At 47.8% G+C, this 26,509-nt stretch overlaps 1 protein-coding gene across 2 annotated transcripts in view; it reads left to right on the top strand.

Moving 5' to 3' along the window:
* RTCA (RNA 3'-terminal phosphate cyclase) overlaps positions 1–26,509 on the top strand; it is a 197,134-nt gene that overhangs the window by 87,229 nt on the left and 83,396 nt on the right. For both annotated transcript variants that reach the window (XM_086954464.1, XM_086954470.1), the window contains 2 exons: positions 20,594–20,735; positions 20,932–21,056. In XM_086954464.1, coding sequence (XP_086810590.1) covers positions 20,594–20,735; positions 20,932–21,056 — 267 coding nt within the window. The remainder of the gene's footprint in view (positions 1–20,593; positions 20,736–20,931; positions 21,057–26,509) is intronic.

Here is a 26,509-nt window from a genome sequence, read left to right as displayed (position 1 = left end):
CCAGTGGGCCTTCATGTTCCTGGCAGCTGTTATATGCCGCAATCCCTCTGCGGACTAGTTTTCCCACCAACGGGGTCCCAGGTTCCAAGCCACATGTCTGTACCACCAATATGGCTGATATCCATATAACTAGGCAGGGCAAACCGGCCTCACCTTGTCAGGGAGTCCCCAGTGCACCCCCTACTCACAGAATGGAGGATGCTGGAAGAGGGCAAGGGGCGGAGACTGACATAATTTTTGATCGGATTTACATCAGTTTCAGACCAGGATGAAGCGCGATGAATCTCTGGCAGCTGAAGCTTTGATATTGTACCTCCGGGTGGCCATTTTGCTTGCCCACATCCCTGCCACTGACCACATTTTTTTGTTTTGTTTTTAAAATAAATATTTTTATTAACAGCTTAGAAACCATTGACGGTCAACACAGTCGCACAGTATAGTCGTTGAAGCGCACCAGAAATAACACAGAGTTCACAGTTTACCATCCATATCAGAGCGAATACATCATATATGTCATATAAAACCTACACTTCTACCTCAATTGCTGACTGTATGGGTTGAGGGGGCTCACAAATGTTGCCTCAATACTCGTTCCAGTTGGACCATACCGCCCCCCATTTGAGAGGGCACCCCCGTGCCATGTAGACAGTCTTCTCCTGGAGCATGCACCAGTCCATGTCCTTTTTCCACGCTCTGATCTTCTGAGGCGTGACTGCCCCCCAAAGTCTTGCAATGTTGCGCTTTGCTACTGTTTGTCCAAGTGTAACTCATAACCTCCCCACTGCTGGCAGGTCTGTTGACTTCCCATATGTTCAATAGGCATCTCTTAGCCTCCAGACGTAGCTCCACCCCCACACTTCTTGCATGCAGCTTATCACACGTCTCCAGTAGTCCTGTAACACTGGGCATTCCCACACTACATGAAAAAAGGATCCAACTATTCCACACCCCCTCCTACAGAGACCCTCCTCGCTTCTTCCCATCAACTTCAACCACGTGCAGGATATATATACCCGGTGTAGTATTTTGAGCTGGATGAGCCTTAGCCTGGACGATATAGCCACCTCCTTGGGGGAGGCAAGCGCACTCCTCCACTCCTCCTCATCAATCTCTAACCCGTCCGCCTCCACTTTCCTTTGAGGGCCACAAGTAGGTCCGTAGAATTATTTATCAGTTTTTTATATGTGAGGGAGATTGCGTGCTCCGGCAGATGTCCATCTAGCAGTCTATCCTCCAGGGGGAGGCACGTGGAGCGTGGTCCTCAGTGGATTGTTCTTCTGAAGGGAGTGCCTCACCTGCAGGTAGCGGAAATATTCAGTTTGTGCGAGTTCATAAGTGTCTTGTAGTGAGGCGAAAGACTTGACCCCATCAGAACCCCAAAGATCTCTAACCTGGGAAATACCGATAAGGTCCCAGTTTCGAAACCCTTTGGTGCGACCCAGGTTACCCAGCTTCTCAGAGACCCAGAGTGGAGTGGCCATGGTAAGGGTATTGAACCAACCCAATTTTCGCTGGACTATCAGCCCGATTCATGAAGCCAAATTGCGATCACAATTGCTGCGAAATAGCAATTGCGATCGCAAATTGAGTAAAAGCAATTCATGACAGTGAAAGTAGCAAAAGTGCGGAAGCGCTAAATAAAAATAGCGAATTTGCAATTAAAATTGCAGAATCCTGAAACCAGCCCATGTGCGAATTAGAAATAGCGAGAAACCACAGATTCTGCGAATTCATCAGCAAAATCGCAAAATAATCGCTGTTGCCATTCATGAAAAATCACAGAATGCGAAAAACACGGAAATCGCTATTTGCGAGGCGCTATTTAAGGAGAACCCAAACCAGGTGGTAACCAGCAAAGAAAAAAAAAAAAGTTGATTAAAGTTAACTGCAAACAGGTGCTGGCCTGACCAAACACACTGAAGGACATGCAGCTGGAGACTGAGGACTCTCACAATGCCAGGACTCAACATGGTGGTCAGGCGGCGTAGGCTGCAGCGAGCAGCACAGAACAGGTGTAGGATCCAGGAGCGGATATTCTGTCAGCGGGTCACCCTTCTGGGCCAAACCAGGGAGCAAATCTATGCCAAGTACCGCCTAAATGGCCCAATGATCATTAAGCTGATCCAGGACCTTGACCTCCTTCTGCAGCATCCAACAAGGAGAACCAATGCCGTTCCCACCCATGTACAGGTATTGTGCAGCCTGCACCTACTGGCCTCCGGAAGCTTCCAGGGGATAGTTGCTGTCGCTGGGGGTATATCTCAGCCCATCATGTCCCGCTGCCTAAGGAGTTTCCTGGATGCAATGCTGACCCGGCTACACCACTACATTTCATTCCCCACCACCCAACAGGACCTAAATGACACCAAGCTGAAATTCTACAACATTGCACATTTTCTGCATGTTATTGGATGCATTGACTGTACCCATATCCACATCTGCCCACCAGCACAAACGAAATACATGTACCACAACTGCAAGTCCTACCACTCCCTCAATATCCAGATGGTGTGCAACACAAAGAATTACATCACGGACATAGTGGCACAATATCAGGGCAGCACACATGACTCCTTCATCTTCCGGCACAGCGGCATTCACACACGACTGGCAAGGGGAGACTTTGGCGAAGGACACCTACTGGGTAAGTACACATGTCCCCAAATACTACACTTTGAGCATGTATCTGCGCAGAATAGGCACTCACCCTGTGCTTATTACCCGCAGGTGACAGCGCCTACGGTCTAAGTGAGTACCTCCTCACACCATACCTCAACCCTGCCACACCACAGCAACGGCGTTACAATGCTGCACACATACGAACAAGAAATTGCATTGAGAGGACATTTGGCCCGTTGAAGAGCCGTTTCCGCATACTGCACAAGACTGGTGGGGCCATCAAATACACACCTGAGGTCTGCTGCCGTATCGTGGCCGTGTGTGCAATACTCCACAACATTGCTACCAAGCGCAGGATACCAGTGGCGATATCTGGCAGTGAGTCTGAAGGTGACAACCGGCCGCCTCCACATGTACGTCATGCACGCGGAGAAGATCCTGCTGAAGGACACAGGTGCCGCAACCACATCACTATTAACTGTTTCTAGTGCACCCATTCCCCTCTCAACACTGCACCCATGCATGACAAATGTAATAATGACATGAGTGTGAATCAAGTTTGACCATTACTCTTTATTGTTTATGCACAATAAATTGGCCTTTACTTATTCTACTGTCTGATGGAGAGAGTATTGCTCCATACCTCCCCATGCTGGGGTAGGGGGTTTGCAGGGGTTGACTGCATGGCCTCCCTCAGGGTGTCTGAGTCCTCACGGTCGGTGACGACTAGACGCCCAAGACGTCTCTCCGTATCCTGAGGGACGGTGTTGGCCCTAGTTGCTGCTGTTGGCCTGCTGCTGCGGCGACGTGCAGGCATCGGTGGCAAGGATGCACTGCTGTTGGTTGACGCAGCCTCACTTGCGTCATCAGCCCCCTCTGCTTCTCCATGGGCAGTGGCCTGGCTGCCGAGCACTGCTGCGGTGAGTAGATCTAGTGACCTGGCCACATCCTGGAAACACTGCACCATCTGGGCCTGCATGGTGAGTGACCTGCGTGCCAGCTGTGATGTAGCATTCCCAACTACATGATTGGATCTAGTGTAGGCCGATAGGCGGGCCAGTAGTTGGCGGTGGCGTCGGCGGGTCATGTCCTGCTGGGCTACCAGCAGCTGGTTGTTCTCACGGACTGCAGCGGTCATCTGGGCTATGTTCTGGCCTGTCGCCTGCATCTGGGTGAGCATTGCTGCCATGTGACGCACCTGTGTGCGATGCACCGCCAGCATGCAGCGTTCGATGGCCAGGCCTGGATCTGGTGTTTGAAGTGCCCTGCCGGTGCCTGCTGGGCCCTGGCGCAGCTGGCGCCTCAGTGTGCTGGTGTGTGACCTGGCACCAGCTGTGCACCTCGTCTGCCTCCTAGGTGCTGGTGGTGGAGCCTGTACCACTGCTGTGGCTGTTTGCTGGGGTGTTGGCTGCACGGCTGTGGCTTCAGGGGTGGCCCTGTCCGCACGGGGTGGTTGTGGTGGTGGGAGCACTGCTGGTGGCTGTGATGGGCCGGGTCGTTGGGAGGACTGGCCCTCACCCTCAGTGTCCTCCTGGCTCTCGGCGATGTGCAGGGCCTTGCTGTCTGTGCTGGCTTGCTCACCTGCACCTGTAATGTGAAAGGGTGCATGATTAATGTTATGTATCTTGCGCAAGCAATGTTGATACATGCATGCAGCATTGCTTTCCCTGACTGGCTTTTGGATTCACTTTGCATTGACTGCTCTGGCAGTGTTGGGCTAACTGGGGGTACATGATTACACTACAACTTCCACAATAGAATGGGGCTTTTTTGGTGAGCATGGACTGCATTGTTGGGGATGTCATATTGCTAGCTCAGGACTTAAGGGCATTGTTGGGGGACAGGGTCGCAGTCGCATGGCACTTACCTTCAGGTTGTTGGCTGGGTCGAGACGAGTCCAGCTGAAGGACCCCCACGCAGGCTTCTGGCGCAATGGTGTCCTCTATCAGGTCCTCCAATGGGGTGTTCGGTGTGGCTACAGGTTCCCCTCCACCGGTGGCCATCCGCTCCCCAAGCCTCTCAGTAATCCGCTCCTTAGAACGACCTCTCAGGTCATACCAGCGCTTTTTTAGGTCGTCAATTGAGCGCTGGGTCACACCAACAGAATTGGTGGGTCACACCAACAGCATGGTCCTGCGCTTGTCTGCCTCTGGAACCCTCCGGGAGTCTTTTCCAAAGAGCCGGGCATGATCCTTGCAGACCCCCTCAATTAGATTCTCCAGTTCTAGTTCAGAAAACGTAATTTTCCGCTTTCTCTCCTGCCCACTGCTCCCTGCTGCATCCTGGGACATCTTGGGGAAACTTTTTTTTCTGGCTGGGGTGCTGCACAGTGTAGGTTTTGTTGCTCCTCAGTATCCTGCTGCCAGTCCCTGGCTCTGTGTTCTTTTTGTGGGTGTGGTGAGCCTACTTCCTGGTTGTGATGTCATCAGTGGGCTCGAAATGCCACTTCCCGTTTTTGCGATCTCACAGTTAGCGAGATCGCAAATAGCGATATCGCAATTTGCGAAATCACAATTTTTACATAGAAAATTGCAGATTCTGCGATTTATATGCGATTGCGGCAAGATCGCAATCGGCAATTGCGATCTATTGCGATTCGCTTTTTTTCATTGCATTTCTACATGAATTCCATTCTGCGATTCTCAAACTGCGATTTGCTAATTGCAGAATGATACCTTCATGAATCTGGCTGTAAGTGCCATAATTGTACCGAGTGCCGGGTTGGCCCGGGGAGTGTGTACCTGCTAGCGCTGCTTCAAAATTCCCGCCGGGGGGGAGCCATCTGTGCATTCCATTTCCCGGGTCGTTACCGTCGCAGTACGTGCCCTGGTTAATGGCCGAGAGGTGTGCAGCCCAGTAATACTTACAAATATCGGGGAGTACTATCCCCCCGTCGAACCATCCTAGTGTTAATTTTTGCAAGGATATTCACGGTGTGCCGGACCAAAGAAGGTCTCTTTGTGCGGCTTCAACAGCTGCAAAATACGACTGCGCTACCAGGTCAGGATAATTTTGTAGGGCATCGAGGAATCTCGGCAGGGCCATCATTTTAAAAAGTGCCGCACTGCCCAGCAAGGACATCGGGAGTTTCTGCAAAGTAGTGGAGTCCCGTTTAAGCCGCTGAAGGGGCGGGAGGAGATTTCTCTCATACATGGTGTTCTTGTCTTTGGAAATAAAGACACCCAGATATTTAAAACCTCCGTGACCACAGTAATCGGGCAGTCTCTGGGAAGCATCAGGGGCTGCCGTGGAGGACATATAGGAGAGACTTGCTCCAATTGATGCTGTATCCGGAATTCTTCCCAAAGTTGGTGAAGATGTCAAGTGCCACCATGAGGAACCTCCGAGGTCGTGAGAGGTAAAGGAGGATGTCATCCGCGTATAGCGAAATCCTATCCTCCCAGCTGTCCGCCCACCGAAGTTCCCTGAGGGACACGTCCTGTCTGATCCAGGCGGCAAGTGGCTCCAATGAAAGGGCAAACAGGAGAGGTGAGAGTGGGTATCCCTGACAAGTCCCTCTCTCTAGGACGAAGGCCTCAGAGATTTTGTTGTTAACGGCAACCTGGGCCAGGGGGTCTGAGTAAAGGAGACGCACCCATGTGATGAAACTCGGGCCAAACCCGAATTTGCGAAGCACGGCCATCATATATGGCCATTCCAGTGTGTCGAAAGCCATAGTGGCGTCAAGCGACACCACTACCGCGTCTTCCTGGAGGGTGTGACATCTCCCCATTGCTCCATTAAGGCGTTGGAGGTTGAGTGCTGTATTCCGGTGGGGCATGAAGCCCGATTGGTCCAGGTGGACCAATGTGGTCAAAACCGGCTGTAGCCTATTAGCAAGGACTTTGGCCAATATTTTGGGCTCTGCGTTTAGTAAAGAGATGGGCCTGTAGGAGGCAAACAACTCTCTGGGGTTCCCTTCTTTCGGGATGGCCACAATAGTGGCCAGGCGTTGATCACGCGGCAATACCCCCTTCTCCTTGCTTTCGTCAAACATTCTCTTGAGGTATGGGCTGAGGCCATCAGGTTTAAGTTTGTAAAGCTCGATAGGGAGGCCATTGGGTCCAAGAGCTTTACCGGGGCAGAGATCTCTAATGGCCCACTCCAGCTCTGCTGTGGTGAGTGGCGCCTCCAAGGTTTCTCGCTCGACTGCGGAGAGAGCTGGCATCCGAATGTCAGCAAGTAAGGCCACAGAGTCTTCCTCCGGGTGATCCGATCCCCTGCTATATACCTTCTGGAAGTGCCGTGCAAATTCAGTGGCAATCTCACAGGGTTCAGTGACCGTGGCTCCTGAAGCAGTCTTAAGTTCAGCCACCACTTTGTTTGCCTGTTGTTTTTTGTCGAGCCAGGCAATGAGCTTACCCGCTTTGTCTCCTTGATCGTATAGTCTGCCCTCCCTGTCTCTGGCTACAGTCTTAGCAGCCTCTGTTGCACCTCCCTGTCCTTACGCCGGCCGGCGATTGCCGACAGGACATCCCCTCTGAGGACGGTCTTAAAGGCTTCCCACAGTACCACAGAAGAGTCAACAGTTCCGTCAATGCTCTCAAAGTAACGATCTATTGAGAAAGTGAGCGCCTTACGAAGGTCCTCGTTACGAAGATACCAGGCATTGATAGGTGCAATACACCCTTTCCGCCTGTTCCCGATGGTGACGTGTGCCAGAACTGGTAAGTGCTCCGAGAGACCCCTAGCTAGGTGAGTGACGTCCTGAATTGCGGTGTCGTGATGCAGGGGAGTAAGAATGTAGTCTAATCGGGAATAGGAGCGGTGTGGGCCCGAGAAGAAGGTGTATTGTTTGTCCGCCGGGTGTGCAAGACGGCAGATATCAGTAAGACCGAATGCCTCTAGGAAGTCTGCTAGCCATTTTTGCCCTTGTGGTATGTCTCTGGTGGGGTGTCTGCCCAAAGTCCCTGCCACCACCGTGTTCAAGTCCCCCCCCCCACCAGCACTGACCATCTGGGAGGGAGAGGAGAAGTTTGCCCAGGTCCATGTAGGACTGGGTTTGGAGACCAGGCGGGATGTAGGTAGAAACTAGATTTAGCCTGCGTCCCTCCACTGCGGGTCCGTTTCTGTATGATCGATGAGGAAGGGAAAGGTACGACGGAGGAGGATTCCCACGCCCGGGACCCCGAGGTGAAGCCTGAGTGAACCACCAAAGAGTATCCCCATCTATTTAGGGCGTGGTACGTGTTACCCAGCAAATGAGTCTCCTGAAACAGCACTACGTCGGGGAGGTGACGTTTGACAAACTGCAATACAACGGTTCGTTTAAGCTTGTCCCCCAGCCCGTTAATATTCCAGCTCAGTAGCTTGAGGCTCTTATCCCATCTCTTAGCCATATCCACTCCTAATCGAGGAAACGACCCTGTGAACTCCGGTGCATCTCACGACCCCGCTCGAACATTCCTGGTGTGACCATAACAACCTACAACCACCACCCCCACCACCCCCCTCCCCTACGCCCGAACTGTGTGCAAAGAAATATCCATACATTTCTGGTGTGAACATTTCAAACTCCCCCGCCCCCCCATGCTCCGCTCTCGTTCTTACCCCCCCCCCCCCCAACTCCCTTCCCCTTACCCCGACAACTGGTCCTCAATGTTCCCTTCCGGTCCAACGGGACTCACCCCCCTGAACAGTCCTTCCCCCCCCCCCCCCACCCTGCTCCCTGCTCCGTAGGTTTCAAACTACCTACTACCCCAATTAGCAGAGCACCTTTCCCCCAACCCCAACCCGGGAGTGAGGAAAACCACCCCCTCCCGTGAAAAACTCCTGCCGAGGAAAGGTGCGCCGGCCCCAACTCCAGCCGCCGCACCGACTCTGCCCCCTACCCGCCTCATTCCCATTAGCTGTGGAGTACTCAAGGCACACTCAAATAGTCAAAGAGATACTAGGCGGAGATAAACTAGGCTCACAGACAAAGTCATAGGTGCGCAATCCTCAACAGTACATTATACATTACAGTTCAGCAGGGTCCAGGTCTCGTGATCCCCGTCTTCAACGTGCTTCGTTGTCCCGGAGAGACCCCCACTTGGGGCTGGCCGATCTCGAGCGCCACGAACGCTGGCTCTGCACATCAACTTCCGATCTGTCTGCCGCGGAACCAGGTGAGTCAACCCGATTCTCCCTCCATGAGCCATGTTCCTGCTGTGATTGCTCGGGTGGAGCGGTTCTGTCAAGCCAGTTCTGGACCTCCGCTGGAGTGGTGAAGAACAGGGATTTGCCTCCTGCAATGACCTTCAGTTTGGCCAGGAAGAACACCATGTATTTGATGCCTCGTTCTCGGAGCGCCGCCTTTACGCCCACAAATGATCGCCGCTCCTGCTGGACTCGTGTTGCAGGTCACCCGTCTGCCTTGCCGCCTGGAGGATGGCGTCGCGGTCCCTATAGTTTAGGATTTTAGCAATGATGGTCCTGGGGGGCCTCCGGCTTAGGCTTAGGGATCGGCGCACGATGGACTCGCTCAATCATAAAAATGTTGGACAGTCGCTTTGGCTTGAGGTGGGCAAGGATGAGGTCCTCCAGGAACAGTTCTACGCTGGGCCCCTCCGTTCCTTCTGGCACTCCCACCACTTGAATGTTTCTCCTTCGGGCCCTTCCTTCCTGGTCCTCGAGCCTGAGAGTCATCTGGCGGTGCTGTTGCACCAATTCGTTAATCCGGCCTTCCAACTTTTTCGAAGAAGCGTGAAGCACTGTAATTTCCGATTTGTTGGCTTTGGATCTCTCCGTAGTCTTGCCCAGGTCCGTTCGGATAAGGTTCACTTCAATGGAGATCTTGTCCATTTTTGTTTCAAGGTTGGTGCCCAATGCATGGATCGTCGCCATTATGGAGGTCAGGGACGGTTCCTTCTGGCCTGCCTGGTCGTCAGCTGTTCCGCCCGCCTGCCCTTGTCCCATTGAAACCGCATACTTGTCCAGCTTGTTGCTTTGGGTGTTGGTCCCCCCTTTCGGCCTCATGGTGGTAGGGTTGCTAGCAGCACGGCAAACCTCCCGACCTACTCGAATCCTTCGGCAGGTAAACCACGGTGCGCAGGCCCCCCACGTGTTCGTCATATTTTACTAGTGGCACTCTGGCACCGTAGACCCCTGGATGGGTGGGTCGTCACCGTCAGGGGTGCCTTCGGTCGTACAACATTGGGTTCCCAGTTAACAGGAAAGTCCGCCACTCGCCATGCTCCCCCGCTTGCTGTTGAAACCAGTTCCAGGGTTCAAACCGCCACCATCAGGCCCCACGCTCGGAGCCACGCTATGCCCAAGTTCCTTATGGCCCCGCCGGGCCCACCAGAAGTGTAGTACGGGGTGGCTACGCTGACGCTATAAACACGTCTTTTTCTGAGGGGCGCGTGAGTCTCTCGCTGCGGGCCTGTACACACTCTGCCGTTGAGGGTCTTCGTAGAGCGCACCCCTCTGGGACTCCTCCGCCGCCATGGGCCAGGGTTCCACGTTCCAGGACCGGGGCAGGGCCTTCTCACCGTATCGCCACCGCTTGCAGCTGGTCTGGGGCCTCCTCTCTTGGGATCCGACTAGTTAGGAGTGAGGCCCCCCCAGGGGCACCGCCGTCAATGTCTCCTGCTCTGGCCTCAAATGCTTGTCCCGTAGGCGCTGCAGCTCAGGGGACCCCACAATCTCTGCACTAGGCGACCGGCGCCTCTCAGGTCCCCAGGGTGTGTTAATGTTGCACGGGGCACAGCTGGCTATCCGGCCGGCTCCGCACTCTGTTAATAGGCCTATTGGTAACGGCCTCAAGATCGCGCCCCGGTATCCGGACTCCTCTCTTCTCCCCCCGGGGGCCTCCAGCTCCTCCATGGGCACAGGTCTGCCTCCTTACTGTCTCGGGGCACTGGGGTCTGCCGGAGTACTCTCTGTGCCCCTCTTCCATCACTACCGGGTCGGCAGGCTTCCCCCCCCCATCAGGCCGCAGCAATCGCCCTCCTACTCAGCAAGACCCCGAGCCGGGGCCTCAGGTCATCTCTCGCCGGGCTGCAGGGCTCCTGCACGATTGCCTCCTCCCAGCCGCAGATGCTTGGAGGGCCGGAACTACGGTTCCGGGCAGAGTCAAGGCCCGAGAAAAGTATTTGCCAAGAGCGCTCCACCTCAGGGATCCAGGGCGCTGAAGTGGAAGCACCCTGGAGCGGATTATGGACGGATATCTACGAGGACAGAGTCAGTCCCGGCCGAGCTCGCTTCCTAGGCGGCCATCTTCGTCGGCGCCTGGCCACGCCCCCCGGCCACTGACCACTTTAAGGAGCCTGTAAAGGTCAGGGTGGCCACTCTTAAAACTGCAAAAAAATATAAGCCTGCCCCTCCGATCTGACTATTCGTGAAAAGATTGCCCCAAACTACCTAGTTGTTCACACTACCAGTAAAAGGGGTTCACATCAGGTTGCATTGGATGACCCTCCACCTGACAAGGAGTCATAGCATATTGACACTGCTGGGAAATGTGTAGAATTTGGGCCAGCCAGTCACCTCTTCTCCAGGTATGAAGGTACAACCAGTACCACTGGGAGGAAATGGAGTGGCTGGTAAAACAGCCTCCCAGAGACTCACTGTAAACGCAGACAAAAGTTAGATGCTGAGGGGAAAATGATCAGCAGTGCCAACATTAGATGTGCACACTACACTCTGGATATGGCAGAAAGTGGTGTTAATATCATCATCATCCTCCAACACAGACATGCCTGGCTTAGGATGTCCGTATGTAGGGCTCTTAAACGTTCTTTTGATGAAGAACATCTGTTTGTTTCCTAGGTCAACTAGACGCTTGAAAAAATCCAAAAGGATACCTATATCACACAAAATCAATGGATGACCTACATTGCCTTAGTCCCAGATCTGCTTCCTGCAGGTAGCAAAGCAGGGGTGTTGCAAAATCAGGGTGCTCAGCGCAGAGATCCCTGTACAAACAGCAACCGCAATTCTCTCAGGACCAGCAGCAACTCAAGACCTTTGAAAGAAGAGCATATAGAAGAAAATAACATGGGGAAGGGCAGAGGTGGCTCCCCATTTCTTTCCCCCGATCACATAACACCTGTCAGGTGCGACATTTCCTCTCCCAGTGAGAATGTTTCACCTCAGACAAATGGGTCCTTTCCATTGTGCGGGAAGGGTACTGAATCTAATTTCACACAATTCTTCCCAAGATCTAACCCTGTCACCTCCCACTTAGTTCATACCACCTTCACTTACGGAAGGAAGAGGTTCAGGGACTTCTAGCAGCGGGTGTCGTAAAATTAGTACCAGTACTACAATTCGTTCAGGGGTGTACTCCATGTATTTTGTGATCCTCAAAAGGTCGGCTCGCTCCAGCTATTCTCCAACCATTGAGCAGGTTCATCCTCTCCGAATTCTTTCACATGGTCACCTTACAGGACATCATCCAACTGCTACAGGAAGGTGACTTCATGTCAGCACTGAATCTGAAGACATATACTTTCACATCCTGAACTACCCAGCTCATCACCAGTACCTGCAGTCCGTGGTAAGTGGACAACACTACTAGTTGAAGATGTTACCCTTCTCATTCACTAGAGCTTCAGTCATATTTCCAAAGTGCCTAGCCGTAGTAACAGTAGGTCACCTGAGCTGAAACTTTATTCAAATAATTCAGTACTTAGACGATTAGTTGCTCAGGAGCAGCAGCATATATCGGCAATGCCTAGCACAGCTGTGTCCCTACTTCTTGTCTAGAGTTCATCATCAATGCAACAAAGTTTCTTCCTCAGCGCAACAAGTAGAGCACTGCTCATCTCTGTTCTAAATCCCCGCACCTTCCCTACCCTCCCCAACTTCCTACGAATACATCTGCCTCGATATCATTAGTGAGGGCAAACCGATATGCTCTCTTCACGGCATCTACCACCCACCCAGAGACAAGCTCACCTTCGCCCAACAAATCATGGACTTGATTTCAACCAACGCCGGACGACAGCTCACCCAAATATACCTTGGAGACTTCAACCTTCACTGGAACGATCACGATGATGCGGTGGTAAATAGTCTTAAAAGCTTTCTCAACGCCCTGACCTCACACAAATATGCAACAGCCCAACCCACGAGAAAGGTTCCACCCTCGACCTCATCATCGCCAAAGAGGACGCTATTCAACTTGAGTCTATCCAACCCTGTGACTGGTCAGACCACCATATTGTCACATTCCACATCAATGAAAAAGTCAAACTCAACGCGGTTCAATCCTCCAGACCTAAAGTCTGGAAAAGAGACCTGAAAAAACTCAACCCATACTCCTTACCCCTGAACAGCCGCGACCTCCTGCTCCCTCCTACGGGCGCTACAGATGTCCAATCCTTGACTGACCACTATCTCAATACCATGTCCTCAATAATTAATGAGGCTGCTCCCATGCAGCTAAAAAGAGTCTCCGCTAAAATCTCCAATCCATGGTACGACGGGAGTCTCAATGAAGATAGACGAGCCATGCGTATGGCATAGCGCACCTGGAGAACAGCTCCCTCTGCACTGCACCTGAAAACCCTGAAGAAAAAGAGAAACGCCTACTTCAGGGAAATAAAGCGGTCAAAAGCAAACTTCTTCAGCCTCCAGCTCGACCAAGCAAAAAACCGTCCAAGAAAACTGTTTGAATTAATCAGAACACAAGCCAAGGATCAACCACAACCTATCAGTACTTTGTGCAAAGCACCCTCTGGTGATGACTTCGCCGCTTTCTTTACCCAAAAAAACTGACAACATAAAGAATGATCTCCGCACTGACGTAAGCCTCTACACCACACCTAAATGCATAACACCCACTGAACCAAAAAACAATGCAACATGGTCATCCTTTGACACCTACTCCGAAGAAGAAATAGGCAAACTGCTCAGCACCTTGAAACCATCCAATCACCTCACGGATCCCCTCCCTGCTAACGCTGTCAAAGATCTCACCCCACTGATCCTCCCACTCTGGACTAAAATTATCAACAGTTCGCTCCAAGAAGGTATCATCCCTGACTCCCTCAAAGTTGGTCAAGTCACACCCTTACTAAAGAAACCTACTGCCGACCCATCCGACCTAAACAATTACCGCCCCATTACCAATATTCCCACTCTCGCCAAACTATTGGAAAAATGCGCACAACTACAACTGACTAAACACATTGATCAGTTTGATCTCCTCAACCCTCATCAATCAGGCTTCCGAGCAGGACACAGTACTGAAACTGCTATGACTTACATAATTGACGACGCCCTTCAAATACTAGATCAAAATGATACCTGCCTCCTCATCCTTCTTGATCTCTCCTCAGCATTCGACACGGTTAAACATGAGAACTTACTCGATCTTTTGAACACAAGAATGGGTCTATCTGGAACTGTTCTCAAGTGGTTCACCTCCTTTTTACACAACAGGACGCAGAAATTCAAGAGTAACAACCAGATGTCCGCACCAGTACCTGTTTCGTTAGGCGTCCCCCAAGGATCCTCCCTATCACCAACCTTGTTCAACCTAGTTATGGAACCTCTCACCACCTTGTTACAAGCATCCAATGTACTTTTTCACATGTATGCAGATGACACCCAACTATATCTCAAACTACAATCCCCCAATGACATCTTACTCCTGAACTCAACGCTCAGAAGCACCCAATCTTGGCTTGCCGATAATCATCTCAAACTCAATGCCCTGAAAACAGAATTCCTTCTGATCTCACCTCCCGCGAAGATCTCTACCACTCAAACCTGGCTTAAACAGCTAACTGCACTCAATGTCCAACCCACCATAGTGGATTCAGCAAAATCTCTAGGCATAACCCTCGACTCCAATCTCAACATGCAGCATCATATCAGCAAGGCTACCAAGGGAGCGAACTACCAAATCAACACCTTGAGGAAACTTAAACACTTCCTACCTGCCAAAGACTTCCAAACTGCAGTACAAGCGCTAGTAATCCCGCGAATTGAATACGGCAGCACCGCCCTCTGCGGTCTCCCGTTAACCACTACTGCACCCCTAAGAGCTTCTCTAAACGCTGCAGCGAGACTCATCACTGGGTCAAAAAAACACTCACAGATCTCCCCTGACCTGAAATCCCTGAACTGGCTGCCTTTTGAAGCCAGAATACATCTGAAAATCGCCTGCATGACACACAAGGCTATACACCTGAGCTCTCCCGGATACCTCACTCAGAAGCTGTCATTCTCTGGCGGCTCTAGAAACACTAGAGGAAACAATTATTTGCAATGCAATAGGTCTCGCATTTGTGAGAGTTAGAGCTATTGGCGTTGTGCTTTTTTATGCAGTTTAAAGTGGATGCATGTGGTGTGGAGTGGAATTATGTGGGTTGGTTTGCAATTGTTAGTTGTGGAATTCTGTGTGGTGTAACAATCTGAATGATAAGAAGACCAGAGGGGTGGGGGCGAAGGGGTCAGCAACATGGAAAGTGGTGGGTGGGAGAGGAAAGCAACAACCCATGTACAAAAATTGCACTTCAATTAAATAGCACTTGAATGAAGGCGCAAACGAATGGACACCAATTACATGTAATGAATCTGTGCCTGGTCCCTGCGCCAGAGAAAGGGATGGAAGTGACACATGGGATCTGGTGGTCTTTTAGGATGCAGTAAAGTAGAATGACAGAGATTCCAACAAAGGGCTAAGCAATGGCTAGGTTGCCAGCCCTATATTATATACAATAGAGGTAATCATGTTCTGATATGTTACCAATTAATATAGGCCACACTCCTAGAGCTGCCAACTTTGGAACTGAGAATCCAATTGATTCACAGCATCAGTTGAATATCCTGTGATTGTGGGCAAATCACTTAATCTCCCAGGGCTCACTCAGATTATTATCCTCTTTACGGTGATAAAACCGGTACAGTTGAGAGTAGTAATAATAACATGTGCTATTAAATGTGAAGAGTACCGGAATAGCTTTTAGTGTGCCTCTACTTACAAGGAGATAAAATATCCCTGACCTTCGACAAGTATTTTGCTGTAAATGTGTGCTCTAAGCAAACACGTTTAAACTAAAGCATCCCTGCTAATCTACCTTTCCGTTTATACAAGTTAAGGATTAGCGCATTATTTAGTTCAGCAGCAGGCCGCCCAGGGCTCCTATAATAAATGGGAAAGGTGGCGCTCCGGTTTGGTATAGTGCCCTGTGTAATGTCAAAAAAACACGAAAAGAAGGTGGGGCACAATTTCACGAAAAGAGGTGGGGTACAATTTCCATTGAGTAATGAAAAATATTTTACTGGCAGTGCTACAAAAAACAGATGAGACGTTAGCTTAACACCTTATGTTTCTGGGGCAAATCACATAATCTCTGTTACCCAAAAATATAAAATCTGACACTATGCAGTGCAATCTGGTACTCCTGTAAAGTGCTCTAATACCGTTGGTGCACTTTTGAGCGATATAAAACTGTGATGACAAAAAAAAGGTAAAGAATGGACCGGAAAACTCGAGTGCTTTTAATTAAGATGCCAGCTACATGCATGCAATTTGTAGGTGGTTACGTAACATTTATAAAAATGTCTTAACTGCATCTATCTGTATCGAACAAGTACACTAGGGCTGTTATATTGTAACACACAAGTTGTGCAATGGCATGGGGAGTAGCACACATAAAAGGTGAATCAAATAATACAAAAGGCACTGCAGGCACCTGTCATTTCGCTGAACTCATTACCGCGGTACTGTTGTGTTTTGCAGGCAGATAAACTAACATTTTCACTTCAAGTCAGTGATCAAATTATACTACTCGAGTCAACAGCAATTGTTTCCTGTTGGCACTTTTTGATAAAACTCTTCTGTAAGTAATGTCAAACGTGGCGCCGCCATGGAGTGAAAGAAAACAAAGCGAGCAAGGTCCGCTAAACCAACGTTAGACCTTCCCCTTGTGTGCATAGCTCCACACCATGATGAGTAAATTGCATTCTAGGACTTGTAGTCCCGCTGTTTAAACAGGCCCTGCTAGCATATGCAACTACATGGAAGAGGGTACGACAGAAGCAGTGTAAGCATCCGAGTCACGAGCAGGCGGTTGAAAAATGCTGACTCAGCTTTTAATTAAAAAGCACCCATTGCACTGTAACGTATTCAAGACATATTAAGGCATGTTTACAAAATCCTTTGCGGCTCGACAACCCTGTAGTCTTTTTAACAGGCGTTTAACAGCATGTATACTTCGTGTACATAAACTTGCTGATCTAGCCCCAACAAAAACGTGCAAACATGCTCGAAGGGCCTGCAGCATAAACCTTCTCCCTACATTTAACAAGAACACCACGGCCCCGAACCGCGCCTGCAAAGCCGCATGCCCCCGTCTGGAATCCACAGAAAGGCGTTTTCGGGCCTGGAACTGTTTGCGCACTTGCCGTGGGCAGCATTCCCTAAGACAGGTGATGCCTCGCACCCGCCAGGCAGGGACAGCTGAGGCAGCCTCTCCCAATTCCGTCGTGGGCACATAACGAGAGGATGAGTTTATATAGTGCGCTTTGTGTAAAGTGAACCGCCGTAGTACAGCAGGGTGAGTGTGTCCCCGCCCTAGACCTCTCTTGTTTTGCCAGGGCCAGGGTGCCTCTCCGCAGCTGCAGTGACAAGCTCATCCTGAGTATGCCACGCAGCCAACAAACGGGCCTATGATTTACTGCGTCATCAAACGAGAACACTTCCATAGCAAATAAAAATAGTTCACGGGAATGGGCGTGTCCTCTGAGGGCTTATTCTATGGTATCTCTTAAATTGCATTCTCCAACTAATTATTCTCCTCATTTCAGAATAAAAACATAAAGTAACACAAGCACCGTTTCTCTCCTACCTCCTCCACCGCCGAGGAACGCTCTGGAATGACGGCACAAAAAAACAAGATGACGCACTCCATTCTACGTCTTCCGGAGACGAGCACACGCACACAAGCTGTTCCAATGTGAAGCGCGGGAAGCGCGTTCACGGATTCCAATGTGAAGCGCGGGAAGCGCGTTCACGGACGTGAATCGGCTCGTGCACCGAACTGTAGCTGGTCTATACTCCCTTCCCAGCCAACGTAGCAGCTATAATACTCGCTGCCGGCGGCAGCGCTTCGCGCTGCGAACGGCAGCGAGCCCTAAAAACAACCTTCTGCTAAATCCTCGAAGATTCCGGAAAGTAAAAACTTATAAACGCTCCTTTTCGGGAATGGCACCCAGGATCTGGAACTCACTCCCGCCTGAAACCAGGCTCATCTCCTCCATCACAATTTTTAAGAAAGAAGTAAAAGCTATTCTCATGGCCAAATGCACGTGACCTATGAGCTGTAAAGTCTCTTCACCGATCTGTATTATGTTGCTCGAACTCTACGATTATGTTTATTATTTGTATTATTGCTTTACCTGACTTTCTATGAGCACATTTATCTGTACTATGCTGCTCGTACTCTACGATTATGCGTTTTATTTGTATTATTGGTTCACCTGACTATCTATGCGCACATTTATCTGTAATACTTGCACTATTGATGTACCCGTTCTACTTTGCTCCCCCACGTATAATCTCACTCTACCTGATGACCTGCCACTCACTCTCTTGCTGTTATTCCTTGCATTGTAAAGCGCTCTGATATCTGCAAAGATCTTGTTCGCGCTATATAAAACTTTCAAAATAAATAAATAAATAAATAAATGCGGTAGCAGGAAAAGCATACCACAAAGAACAGAGGGGATGGCATTCCATCAGCTGCTGCCATTGTTCAGGCACACCGTCCCACCACTGTTCAAACTGTGATTAATTTTTGGGTATAAGGGCTTCAGGCATTGCGATCGTAGCACATGCCCGGTTACTGGTGCATCTGCTGCAAGAGTGACTCCAGGCAGTGGTCACATGCAAAAGGACTTTGAGAGGATCGAACTTTAGTAACAAAGGCTCAGTACTCTCTGATTTGGTGGGACAGCAACAGCCTGTTGCTTGGCATGCCCTTTCTAGGGCCCTATCCGCAGGGGACCATCACCACTGATAAAACTTATGTGGGGTCGAGAGTTCTACTAGAGAAAACAGTACAAGGCACCTAGACCTCAACATCAGGGGCAACATTTTAACACACTGGAGCTCCTATCTATCAGACTAGTGATGAAAGCATTCCTTCCACTTGTTCAGAGTAAAACCGTACGAATATAGACAGATGACATGACAGTAATGTTCTACATCCAGAAGCCGCGGGGGGACCCACACCCCCAAATTCTCTGGACTAGCTCAGGCGATTTGGCTTGGGTACCCTGCAACAACATTGATTTGTTGATGGAACGTTTGCCATGAGTGGACAATGACTTTGTGGACCCTCTCAGCAGTTGGTCACAAGTACTTTTAGTGGTGGGGGAACCTCGACAGTAGTCCTGATCCCTGTTCATGGAAAAACAAAATACCAAAACATTGCCTTCTGGTACCCTCACCTACAGTCCCTGGGGAACGCACTGTGGATGAAACGGTCAGGAATATTTGCCGATACTTTTCTGTCTCTCCCACCTTGTTCCATACATGGTGCGATAGAATAGGCAGGCGTCAATTACCCTAGTAGTACTAACTTTGGGCAAGACATGCCTGGTTTTCAATCCTCCTGGAGCTTTCAGTCAATATTGGGAGGAAGAGAAGGGTGAGTGGGGCAAACTAAACCGCCATCCCTTAACTGTGTGACTATAGATAGATGTTCCCCTTCTTCTTTTCCTACTTTTTAAGATCCTACAAAACGTGGGAAAAGTTTTGTGACAATGTTTGTCTTAATTGCCCTTCCGTGTGGTATAGGTGTAGGACATTGCACAATATAATTGTATAATATCCAGAGTTCCCACTTTGTCGTTGAGTCCATCAAGAGTAATGGTATGTTAACGGTTGAGGGAAAAGCTAGATGATGAATCATGCCACACAATTGTAGGTGATGGCTTCTTTCTAAAAAGGGGAATCTCCTGAAAATAGATTCTTAGGTATATCCAAGATCAAAATATTTTTCTCACTCTACCACTGGCTGCTATGGGAGATAAGTCCATCCCCACAATACCCTTCCACTCAGGCTGGACTATCTCCCTCAGCATCAGGGTCCACTCACACAAATAGCTGAACCTCATGATCCTACACTGGAGTTCCTAGAGTTCAGGTACCTCCAGAAGATGCTTGGTTATCCGGCGGAAAGCTTAAAAGCTTCTACTCACACCTGTTACGCCGAAAAAGGTTCATGGAAAAAGGTTCATGTGTTACTCTATCTCTAAACAATTAGATCCTTTTAAAGTTGATCCTGTTCATGCATCACTCAATATATAAACAGTTAGATCCCTTTAAAGTGTTTATCTTGAAAACTTGAATTAGAATTAGCCCTTCAGGCCCTACGTTAAACACTACTGTAATAGAGGAACGCATGCACAGTACACATCATACCTTGAGTGAAAAAGCATTTGTATCCAGATCAAAAGATTCGAGAAATCCAATGTGTAACTGATCGTAGATGCACCAGTACAGGTGTCATGCTTGATATTTGATTACCAGATAAGGCACACTTGAATGCATCCGGTCTATCGGGAAGATGCCATAGAGAACATTCAGGTAAAGGTAGTGTACCGTCTACATACAGAAGCCATCGGAAAGAATACACTGGTAAAGCCTGGATTTTGCAGCTAAATATGCATAATTGGCGGTATGGAAATTAAAGCACGAGCCCTGCTGCAATGCTTAAGGTAGGGCCTGGCCCAGGTGTTTGGTAGGTGATGGGATTAAGACCGCATTGCCTGCGCAATTTTACCTGTTTTCAGAGTAACCTGCATGTACATTTTTTCATGGCCAGTTGTAAGGTGGCAGTATCATTGCATTTTCTTTTATTTAGTCAAGCACAATTGTGGTGCACCAGTAGTGCTCAAATCAAAGATGAGAGAGATCAACTGTTTGTGAAATGTTAGTTGAATAAATGTAAAACATAATGCACCACGGATTATTGTATTGTAGCTTTTGCGTACTTTCTTAGCAGCTGATGATGTTTCTTTAATTTTACAGAGGCTATTATCCTAGAGGTGGTGGTGAAGTTGTACTCCGAACATCACCCGTCAAGAAGTTGACCCCAATAAATTTAACTGACAGAGGCAATGTGACAAAAATATATGGAAGAGCGTTTGTGGCTGGTGTGTTGCCATATAAAGTAAGTATGATTATCATAGCATATATAAATGCCGTGAATTTTCAATAATGTCCGTAAGTTGATGTGAAAACTCTCACAGTTCACACATTTTATTATTTTCCAATTAAACAGTGTTTTCATCAAATGTTTGTCGGATTCAGGCAGTAAGACATGCCATGTGGTTTTAACACTTTGTATTCTTTTTTGGAAATGCTAGATAGCAAAAGATATGGCAACAGCTGCTGTTAGGTGCATCAGAAGAGAAATAAAGGATATATATGTGAATGTACAGCCGATTCAAGAACCTAAAGATCAATCTTTTGGAAACGGAAATGGAATAATGTAAGACAACCAGTTCATTTGTTTATTTAATTCACTTAAGTGGTATTTATTTTAAAAAGGTAGTGGAAAAAGACTTTGAAAGGGTTTTTTTCTGCCCACTAAAATGTAGTGTATCTTTTTACGTTGTTTTCTAATTTTCTACTTTACTTTAACCATTAATAATCTTTCTGTTCAAAAATATCCTTAATCTGGATGCACGGTGATAATTTTGCTCATGATCACAGTGCAGCTGTTACCACGCATTACCTTTACCATGCCTCCATTACAACGCTGATGCCTTTACAACACATGTCTTTACCACACAATTTTTTTACCACGAATTTGCCTTTTGAAAGTATTTAGCAGGGGTATATATATATATATATATATATATTGGGGTAGTAAGGGTATTTCTAGGGTTTAGGGTGGGTATAGGTTTTTGGGTGGCAAGGGTATTTTTAGGGTTTAGGGTGGATATGGTTTGTGGGTGGCAAGGGTATTTTCAGGGTGGGTGTGGGTTTAGGATGTGTGAGATAATAAGGTGATGAGATATATATATATATATTGTGTATATATATATATATACATGTATATCTTTACTAATAACTTCACTGCCATTTGATGAATGTTCACAAAATTAAGTTTCAGGGTGATTTATGAAGGGGGGGGGGGGGCGAGAAAAAGGAGTGTTCCAAAATGCTTTTTCCTCATGCAGGGTCTATGGGGATTTTACATATTTTAGACATAGCTACAGCACGAATCTCTGAACGGAATTAGGGCACATTGGGCAGGAAGCTAGATCTTGGTCCTCAGATTATGCTTTTTGTAATTTGGGGTGAATCTGTTCAGTAGTTTGGGAGTTATTAAAGAAAGAAAGACATTTATAGATTACCAGGGACGCAGATCCTCTGCAGATCTGCAGCTACCCACGGATCCGAAGTCGAATTGGAAAAAAAACAAATCACACACCATACCCCCGCCGTGAGCGTGGAGTTAGGTGCACGCAGGGGTATATATATATATATATATAGCGTGTTAAGGTTCGTGGAGCCTATCCTCATGCCCATCCAGGGCTATATTTGTTTTTAAAGGCTGTGACTACGCATTTCGATTAACGCAATTTATGGTTTTGTAATTGCATTTTGGTGATTCCAACTAGGCTGATATTTCGTTATTTGTATTTATGTTGCAATACATTTGAAACTGCCTGTATAGCATTGGGTTGCTCACCATTCCAATATGGCGACCATAACAACATTACGTAGTCCTACCTTGATTTCTATGAGTTTACATGGTGTCCTTTTATATCCGACGCACGCCTCGGCTCTCTGCACAACTTGACGAAGCCCCAAGGCGAAACGCGTCGTTGCTGTTGGTTTGTCCATTAAAAATCTGTGGAAACCTCCCCTGCGTGTGCTACTTTCCTTTTGGAGTGATATTCCTGGGATACTTGGAGCGCATATATATATATATATATATATATATATATATATATATATATACATAGATATATATATATATATTGGGGTAGTAAGGGTATTTCTAGGGTTTAGGGTGGATATAGGTTTTTGGGTGGCAAGGGTATTTTGAGGGTTTAGGGTGGATATGGTTTGTGGGTGGCAAGGATATTTTCAGGGTGAGTGTGGGTTTAGGATGTGTGAGATAATAAGGTGATGAGATATATATATATATATATATATATATATATATATATATATATATATATATATATATATATATATATATATATATTATATATAAGAGAGAGCCCAAACCTTTGAGGCGGGTAATCTCAGGAACCACAGCATTGGAAAGGGCAGTTGCAGCAGAAGGACATAGGCTATGCAGACGCCCACCATATACATTTAAAAGGTAAAAGAACCGTGCCAGCAAAGTAGTCCCTTGTGGGCGTGTCTGCGTTGTGCTGGGGGCGTGTGGTACGTTCCGCCCTTCATGCCATGCCGCATATCGTGTGCTCTGGGGGTGTGCGGGGTGCTGGGTTACGGAAAAAAAAGCGAGCGTTGTGCCCAATATTTCATTGTTTTTTCTTCCCAGGTTCTGTACATTCCAGCTCCGGGTGTCCACGCTGCTCCCTTTAAATACCCCTGCACCCCATAAACACTAACCCATCTTAACCCTATAAATATACCCTGTACTCCAAACCTATCCCTAAACCCTAAAAATACCCCTTTACCCCAAAACCCAAACCTAGCCCTGAACCCTATCAATACCCCTGTACCTCAAAACCCAAACCTACCCCTGAACCCTAAAAAATACCCCTGTACCCCAAAACCCAAACCTAGCCCTGAACCCTAAAAATACCCCTGTACCCCAAAACCCAAACCTGCCCTAAACCCTTAGAATAACCCTGTACCTCAAAACCCAAACCTACCCTGAACCCTAAAAATACCCCTGTGCCCCAAAACCCGAATCTACCCCTGAACCCTAAAATACCCCTGAACCCCAAAACCCAAACCTACCCCTGAACCCCAAAAATACCCCTATACCCCAAAACCCAAACCTAGCCCTGAACCCCAAAAATACCCCTGTATCCCAAAACCCATACCTATCCCTAAACCCTAAAACTACCCCTGTACCCCATAACCCAAAACTATAGCTGAACCCTTAAAATACCCAAACACCCCAAAACATATATCTCAGTACCCCAAAACATATACCCCTATACCCATACTTACTTTATCTAAACATTTTAAAAAAACACGCTTTTACCATTCATGCATTTACAACGAACTTCGTTGGAAATGTATGTGTGGTGAAAGCATATAAAATGTAATGCCATGCGTTAGAATGGCTTTGCGGCGTCATGGTACTTTCGTAATGAAAGTATGCGGAGTGATGGTATGCGGAAAGAAAGTTGCGGAATAATGGGTGTTTACCCTCCCCCGGTAAGTACATTGGTGGCACGGCGGCCCACATCTCCAGCAACATACTTATATTTTTTCATCACTGATTTGAAAAATGCACAGGTCTCTCTCATTGATGGCCAGCTTCGACATACACTTTTAGACACACCTCCCGCCACAAGTTCTAGAATTGCGAACTTTGGAGCTGGGGAGCTATGTTCGAATCTCTGCATCAGCTCAACATCCTGTAAATTCCAGGCAAATCGCTTTGTCTCCCCGTGCCTACCACAAATGAATGTGTTCTTCTGTAATGTATATTGTGCTCATGCCATGTTGTCGAGTTCGTGCTATATAATATTGCAAGGAAAAATGAAGTAGGGAAACTCGAGTTCACACACTACTGAACGCGCACTCTTGAGTTCATCAGCAGTGCATTGTGAATCGGAGCGTTTCACAGGCCTGTCACAGATGAGAAATGCTATCAAAACGAAATCCTACGTAACAATATGCTACTGGCCAGCAGCAATTCATACCCGGACAACGTCGGGACAGGCTGCTAATATATATATTGCCTCCTGGCGGTTGCCAGTATAGGTAGTTCTAGTTGGGACCTTTTTCCATAGGAAATCCGCAACATTCTATCTGGAATATCTTTGGCACCGATTGACGTATCTTCAGGAAATGTTAAAAACTGGTGGGGCGCTCTGGTCCGCTCTATCCTGAAAGTCTTGGGGTGATTCGTGAAGCGGGGGCTGAGACAAAAGGGGGGGGGTCCCAAAATGTGTTTTCCCCATGCAATTTGCCATAGGTACGGTTCATCGCGTCTACAGCCCGAACGGCTGAACGGAATTACACCAAATTTGGCAAAGTTGTAGTCCTTGGTTCAGACTCGTGCCTTTTGCTTAAATGGTGTAAATCCGTTCAGAACTTCCAGAGAAAATTACAATTAAAAGTACATATATGTCTATGGCCTCGGTGGATGTGCGCATCTCTTGCGGATTATTAGCGCACTGTCCCGATCACGCGCAGAATGCTGATTTGCTGTGAAGTGGTTGTCAACATTCGAAACCAGGAAGTGTTGGCAGCCATTTTGTGCCTCAGTGGAAGCGAGGATCTAGAAATTAGTGGAACAAGTGTTTGAAACATATAAAGGGGGGCAGGTAAGAAATATTTTGACCCTCTAGACCTGCTTATGGGTTCCCACAAGGACCCCTTGGGCCGAAAAAAGATTTATTTTTTTAAAAATAGAGAAATTGTGCTGGATGCATGTATATGCCGTAAAAAATAAAAACAAAGCGCGGGCTCCTGTGCTTGTTTAAAAATTAGCCACCTGGGAAGGAGAAATCCCGGGGTCTAAAATATTGCATTTGAAGCGGCGGCCAAGAAAAAGGGGGGGGGTCCCAAAAAGTGTTTTCCCCATGCAATTTTCCATAGGAATCGTTCATCACGGCTACAGTTCGAAAGGCTGAACGGAATTACACCAAATTTGGCAAAGTGGTAGTCCTTGGTTCAGACTCGTGCCTTTTGCTTAAATGGTGTAAATCCGTTCAGTACTTCCTGAGAAAATTACAATTAAAAGTACATATATGTCTATGGCCTCGGTGGATGTGCGCATCTTTTGCGGATTATTAGCGCACCGTCCCGATCACGCGCAGAATGCTGATTGACTGTGAAGTGGTTGTCAACATTCGAAACCAGGCAGTGTTGGCAGCCATTTTGTGCCTCGGTAGAAGCGAGGATCTAGAAATTAGTGGAACAAGTGTTAACAAGCATTTACAATGCAATGGTCTCGGCAACATTAAAGGTAGAGCTATTGGCATTGCTCATGAATTTTTTATTTTAAATAATAAATAAATGGCATTGTCATTTACATTGCCAATAGCTTCATCGCTAAAACATATCGCTAATGAACATAATAAAAACGGTGTCAGGAAATCTCCCCCTGTCCTTGTTTACAAGTCCCCATCTGCCAATGCTCAGTCCCTGTCGCCTAGCAAATCTGTCCAATTGTATTTTGACACTTACATAACAAGTCATAGCATGTCAAATTGTATTGCCCTGTAAGTCACTGTGAGATATCTCATGTGGTCAATGCCTCCTGCAAGGATTTCTCTGTAGCCTACAGGTGACAGGTCTAAATATTGGCCAAATAGTTAATATAGTCAACACAGTGGCTGCAGATATGTTTGTTTAATCTGACTCTAACAGCTTCAGAGTTTAGTAGGATAGTTTAGTGAATTAATGCACCTGCAGTAGAGATCCATGTGTAGCCCTCATGCCAGGGGTTCCAATCTTCCTACGCACTCTCAGGGAGTGTCGTGTGGCTAACCTACAAGGCACACACACACTAACTGTGAACGTCTGAGACTTTTAGTCTTCTAAGGCTCAGAGGACAAATAGCTCGGAGTTAGGACAAAAACAAAACACGCTTTAAAATGCTAAACATATTAAATACTAATGGCTTCTTTCTGATTCCAATGGAAGAACTCAATTCAATACTTTATTCGAATACAAGCTGTACTCATAAAAGTGCAATGCCAAAGAGTTACATACATACAATAAAAAAAATGTAAGATGTTAAAATTGGTACATTCTTAAAATAACTCAAAT

The sequence above is a fragment of the Lissotriton vulgaris genome, chromosome 1_1, assembly GCF_964263255.1.
Source record: "Lissotriton vulgaris chromosome 1_1, aLisVul1.2, whole genome shotgun sequence".
In the NCBI taxonomy this organism is placed as follows: Eukaryota; Metazoa; Chordata; class Amphibia; order Caudata; family Salamandridae; genus Lissotriton; species Lissotriton vulgaris.
Note: the sequence above shows the minus strand (reverse complement) of the source record. Positions and strands in the feature narration are given on the sequence as shown.